The following is a 4,517-nucleotide window of genomic DNA, read 5'->3' as shown; positions in this document are numbered from 1 at the left end:
GGGCAAATTCATCCCTGGTGTAGCTTCCATTGATTTCAATGGTGACACAACAGAGACCAATTTGTCCCATTTTCTTTAGTGAACATATTAAAGTCATTCATGCTATTCATAAACTACCAGTCGATTCATTTCCTTTTAGCTAAGAGACCTCTGACTTCTGTTAATATGATGTACGTGCAGTATGAAAATCACTGATTGTATTCAGCACACACATACTAGAAAAATCAAGCAGGCTGTTTATACCTAGGGCCTGATTCTAAACCCACGTGCACCATTTTTATACCAGTGTCACTCCTGAGTTACTCCTACGTAAGCGAAATCAGACTCAGTCCCCTAATGTGCATTATAGTGTGTACTGTGCTGATACAGATCTGAAATGAAATTGTGGATGAGACTGGTCATCTGTTCCAGTTGTAAAGGTGCTGCTCAAACACTACAGCTGCCGTCAAAGGAATGGATTTCTCCCCCTCTTCACAGGGCTGAGTTCTAGAATAGCTGCTCTTGCACCAGGCAGGTCTTTAATCAACAACTTGCAGAGATCAGGAAGATGCTGAATAGCTGTATCTGGAGACCGAGGGCTGCAATTCGTCTGAACCAGACAACTGCCGGGTATTTCTTTCTTTAAAAGCTCCTTAAGAGTTAGGTCCCACTGCATGAAAATCAAATAAAAAAACCCGGAATGTAAATGTTTATCATCGCTGTGGTGTTTGCATAGAACACATTCTTACCCAACCATGTAACCTCAGCAATTGGCCTCACTTAGGCCTAATGAAAAGTTAACTGATTAATTTTGTCCCTGTTGCTTTAAAGCAGCCGCATCTGATTCTGAAAGATAAAGACACCACTGGTTTGGGACAGATTGTCTGATGATGCAAATTCTTACATATGAGCCTGACCCCAAAACCTACTGACATCACTGGAGGTCTTTCCACTGATTTCAGTGGGCTTTGGAGCAGGCCCTGTGTGAGTAAGCGTATTCATGTGAAGAATCCATGGTGCTCAGTAGTACTACTATAAAGATATTCCCATGCCTAAGTGTTTGCAAGATTGGGTTCCACTGTAGTCTCCTTCTAAACTACCGGTCTCTGCGTTTTCTCATTCAGGATCAGACGTGGCTGCCTTAGGCTTGGGCCCTTAGACATGCAGTATAAAACATTTGGGCATTTACTATAAAAAGAATTGTATACATTGCATGGACATGAACGTTAATCTTTGGCTAACTGCTGTTTTGAAATTTTTGAGAATTCCCAAATTCCGCTACATGGTCCTATTCTACATGAGAAAAGAAAACCCACCAAATGTCAGAGGTTTTTTTCTGGAAGCCGGACAAATATTGAGAAATCAAAACCAAATGAAAAGGAACCTGAAGAGATGAATTTCACCATGAATATTTTGCAGAGATCTTCCTGCAGCACAGACCAGCCTTGGGATGGTAAATACCATTTCCTGTTTGTCAGCATATGCCTTTCAACTAAATTCACTTAGGGTACGTCTACACGGCATTGTAACTCCGGGGCTGTGGGACCTGCGCCTGTGGACTTGATGTTTCCAAGCCTGTGCTTGAGCATCCACACTGCATCGTAAACCTGGGTTTACAATTGCTGGATCCAGGTCTCACAGTCATGCTAACGTGGCCACACTGCAATATGCAACTCTTCTGACTGGAGTCTGCGGCTTGAGCTGCATCCACACTGCAAAATGACAGGGTTTGGACTCAAGCCTCAGCAGGACTCAGGCTCTGACCCACCCCTCCAGCAGGGTCCACAGGCCTGATCCAGTGGGGGTCCTGGCCTGAGTCAGACTGATTTTGTGTGTGAATGCAAGGGGGGTTGGGGCTCAAAGCTGATACTGAGCATGGGCTTACAGTGTAGTGTAGACAGATCCCTATAGTGAATTTCAACCCTGTGCAGAGGGCCAGTATAATCTGTTCATTCCCTTTGAAGCATCTGGCACTGGCCACTGTCAGAAGACAGGATACTAGGCTAGATGAACCATTGGTCTGACCCAGTATGGCCATTCTGATGGTCTCAGCACCATTAGGGCTTCAAGGACACCTAGGTGGACAATATGCCTGATGCCAGAGAGGGGTAATTTCACCCGTAAAAGACTGTCTTTAAATCACTGTACATTGGGCAACTGTCATACATTGGGGGGGATAGCTCAGTGGTTTGAGCATTGGCCTGCTAAACCCAGGGTTGAGAGCTCAATCCTTGAGGGGGCTATTTAGGGATCTGGGGCAAAAATCTGTCAGGGATGGTACTTGGTCCTGCTGTGAAGGCAGGGGACTGGACTCAATGACCTTTCAAGGTCCCTTCCAGCTTTATGAGATAGGTATATCTGCATATGATTTTCACACATCCATCCCTTTATTCAGAAGGTACTTACCCAAGTTAACCTAAGTGCTTCTGCTGTTGTTTCACGTAGCCAAGTACGTTATTGGAATTACTCCCTGTAAAACAAAACTCTGCCAAATTAGGGTTTATGGCATGCCCTTTCAGTAATGAACGCTCCAGAAAGATTTCTAGGTGTATATTTTAAATGGTCTGTGTCTTATTTTCCAGTTCTTTGGTGGGGCTGTTGTAGCAGTGGTAGGTTTAAATACACCAGTGAAGTCCCCAAATTCTGCCTTTAATTACTCCCAACACATCAGTTAGGTTGCACAGGACTAAGCGAGGGGAGATTGACCATTCCATTCTAGATCTGAGAGTTATCATGATCTAACTAAGGCCTGGTCTACACTGGGGGGGGAATCAATCTAAGATACGCAACTTCAGCTACGAGAATAGCGTAGCTGAAGTCGACGTATCTTAGATCAACTTACCTCCCGTCCTCACGGCGCGGGATTGACGGCTGCGGCTCCCCCATCGACTCCGCTTCCACCTCTCGCCCTGGTGGAGTTCCGGAGTCGACGGGGAGCACGTTCGGGGATCGATTTATCACGTCTAGACGAGACGCGATAAATCAATCCCCGATAGATCGATCGCTACCCGCCGATCCGGCGGGTAGTGTGGATGTACCCTAAGGTTTGGAAAACAAGCAAGGAAAAAAAAAAAAGGTGCAAAGTAGTGGATAGCTTTTCCTAGCTTTTCGCCTTTCAAGAACAGGATTCCTTTCCTGATTAAATCACAAGTTAAAATGAATTTGATTGGGTGTTTCCCATTCCAGACGTGACTTCCATATCATAAACCCACCATACATTGCAGCACTGTTGGCAGTCTCAGCTCTGGAGGACCTTGTGGTAGGGGCCTCACATGTCTGCCCTGAGATGCACTGGCAAAGGTGTGCTGAAAAGCTTCCGAGGAACGTCTCCCCACTATGCCATTTCATAAGCTGCAAATTCCTCGTAACCAATTGGACCAGTGTAAAGCCCAGCAATACCAAAGACCCACAGATGGTGTCTTACCAAAATACTCCTTGTAATATTTATGCCTTAGATTGCGTCCATCTGCAAAACAAGAAGATACATTATGATCAGGCTTGGCAGAATTGGATTTTTTAAAATAATTTCGACAGATGAGATCCATGTTTATTTTTAAGCATTTTTCTCTATTTGTATTGATTTTAAATTTTTTACAGTTGTGCAAAATTATGGTTTTTAAGCAATTTTGTTGGCTATTTTCATCAATTTAAATTTTCACAGTCGCTGGAAACTGGGGTGGGTGGGGGGGGGGTCAGACAATAATTATTAATGACAGTAGGTGTTGAAAAAGATAAAGCTTGATAACCATTAACACAAAGTGTCAACATTGCATGTCAAAATATATAAGGTAAATATCTTTAAAGCAAACTCTGATAAGTTCACACGCAGCACTTTTCTTCCTTCGCCGATCTATAAATTTAGAATATTATTGACAGAAGTATTTTTCATCAGTTTTTGGGTGTATGGTGAAATGGACATTTACTGATAAAAATTGAATCCGTCCAAGCCTAGTTATGATAACGTATCCAACCAGGCTTCACTCTTAACTGCTTCCTTTGGATTAAATCCTGGCCCCTGTGCATAGCCTGAAAACTCTACAGGGAACTAGGGGGACCAAGATTCCTACCCTCAACATTTGGGTAGGGAACAGAGCATGCATCTCGCCTTCCCATGGCTGCACCTGTGTTGTCTGGGTATCCGTAGGCTGCTATGCAGCTCCTACCAGTACATTTCGACCAGTGGATCCATGCAGTCACATCCTCCTCCTAAATACGCTGACCATTAAAAGTAGTCATGATCTAAGGAACCAGTCTTTCTTACACAGAAAGCATTTATTAAAGAAAACAGCTAGAATTTGAGACAATCTAACAGGCTTCTGCACAGTTCAGTTCCAGCTTCATCTCCTTTGTCTACCAGGGACCATACTGTATCTGAAACTTTTACAGCTCAGAGAGACATCTAGTGCACGAACACCATAAACACAGATACATATCATTACATTAGTGACTCGAGCAGTGCTTCTCAAAGTCGATCCACCGCTTGTTCAGGGAAAGCCCCTGGTGGTCCAGGCCGGTTTGTTTACCTGCCGCGTCCGCAG

The 4,517-nt window shown here is 44.1% G+C and overlaps 1 protein-coding gene across 1 annotated transcript in view; it reads right to left on the bottom strand.

Annotated features, from left to right (window-relative positions):
• Positions 1–430: 430 nt before the first annotated feature.
• LOC112123371 (WAP four-disulfide core domain protein 1) overlaps positions 431–4,517 on the bottom strand; it is a 26,297-nt gene continuing 22,210 nt past the window's right edge. Inside the window, 3 exon segments of the mRNA XM_026663772.2 lie at positions 431–649; positions 2,386–2,449; positions 3,404–3,445. Of these exon segments, the coding sequence (XP_026519557.2) occupies positions 2,391–2,449; positions 3,404–3,445 (101 nt within the window). The 3' untranslated portion in view covers positions 431–649; positions 2,386–2,390.

This window comes from Terrapene carolina, unplaced genomic scaffold (assembly GCF_002925995.2).
Source record: "Terrapene carolina triunguis isolate 2854851 unplaced genomic scaffold, T_m_triunguis-2.0 Scaffold33911, whole genome shotgun sequence".
In the NCBI taxonomy this organism is placed as follows: Eukaryota; Metazoa; Chordata; order Testudines; family Emydidae; genus Terrapene; species Terrapene triunguis.
Note: the sequence above shows the minus strand (reverse complement) of the source record. Positions and strands in the feature narration are given on the sequence as shown.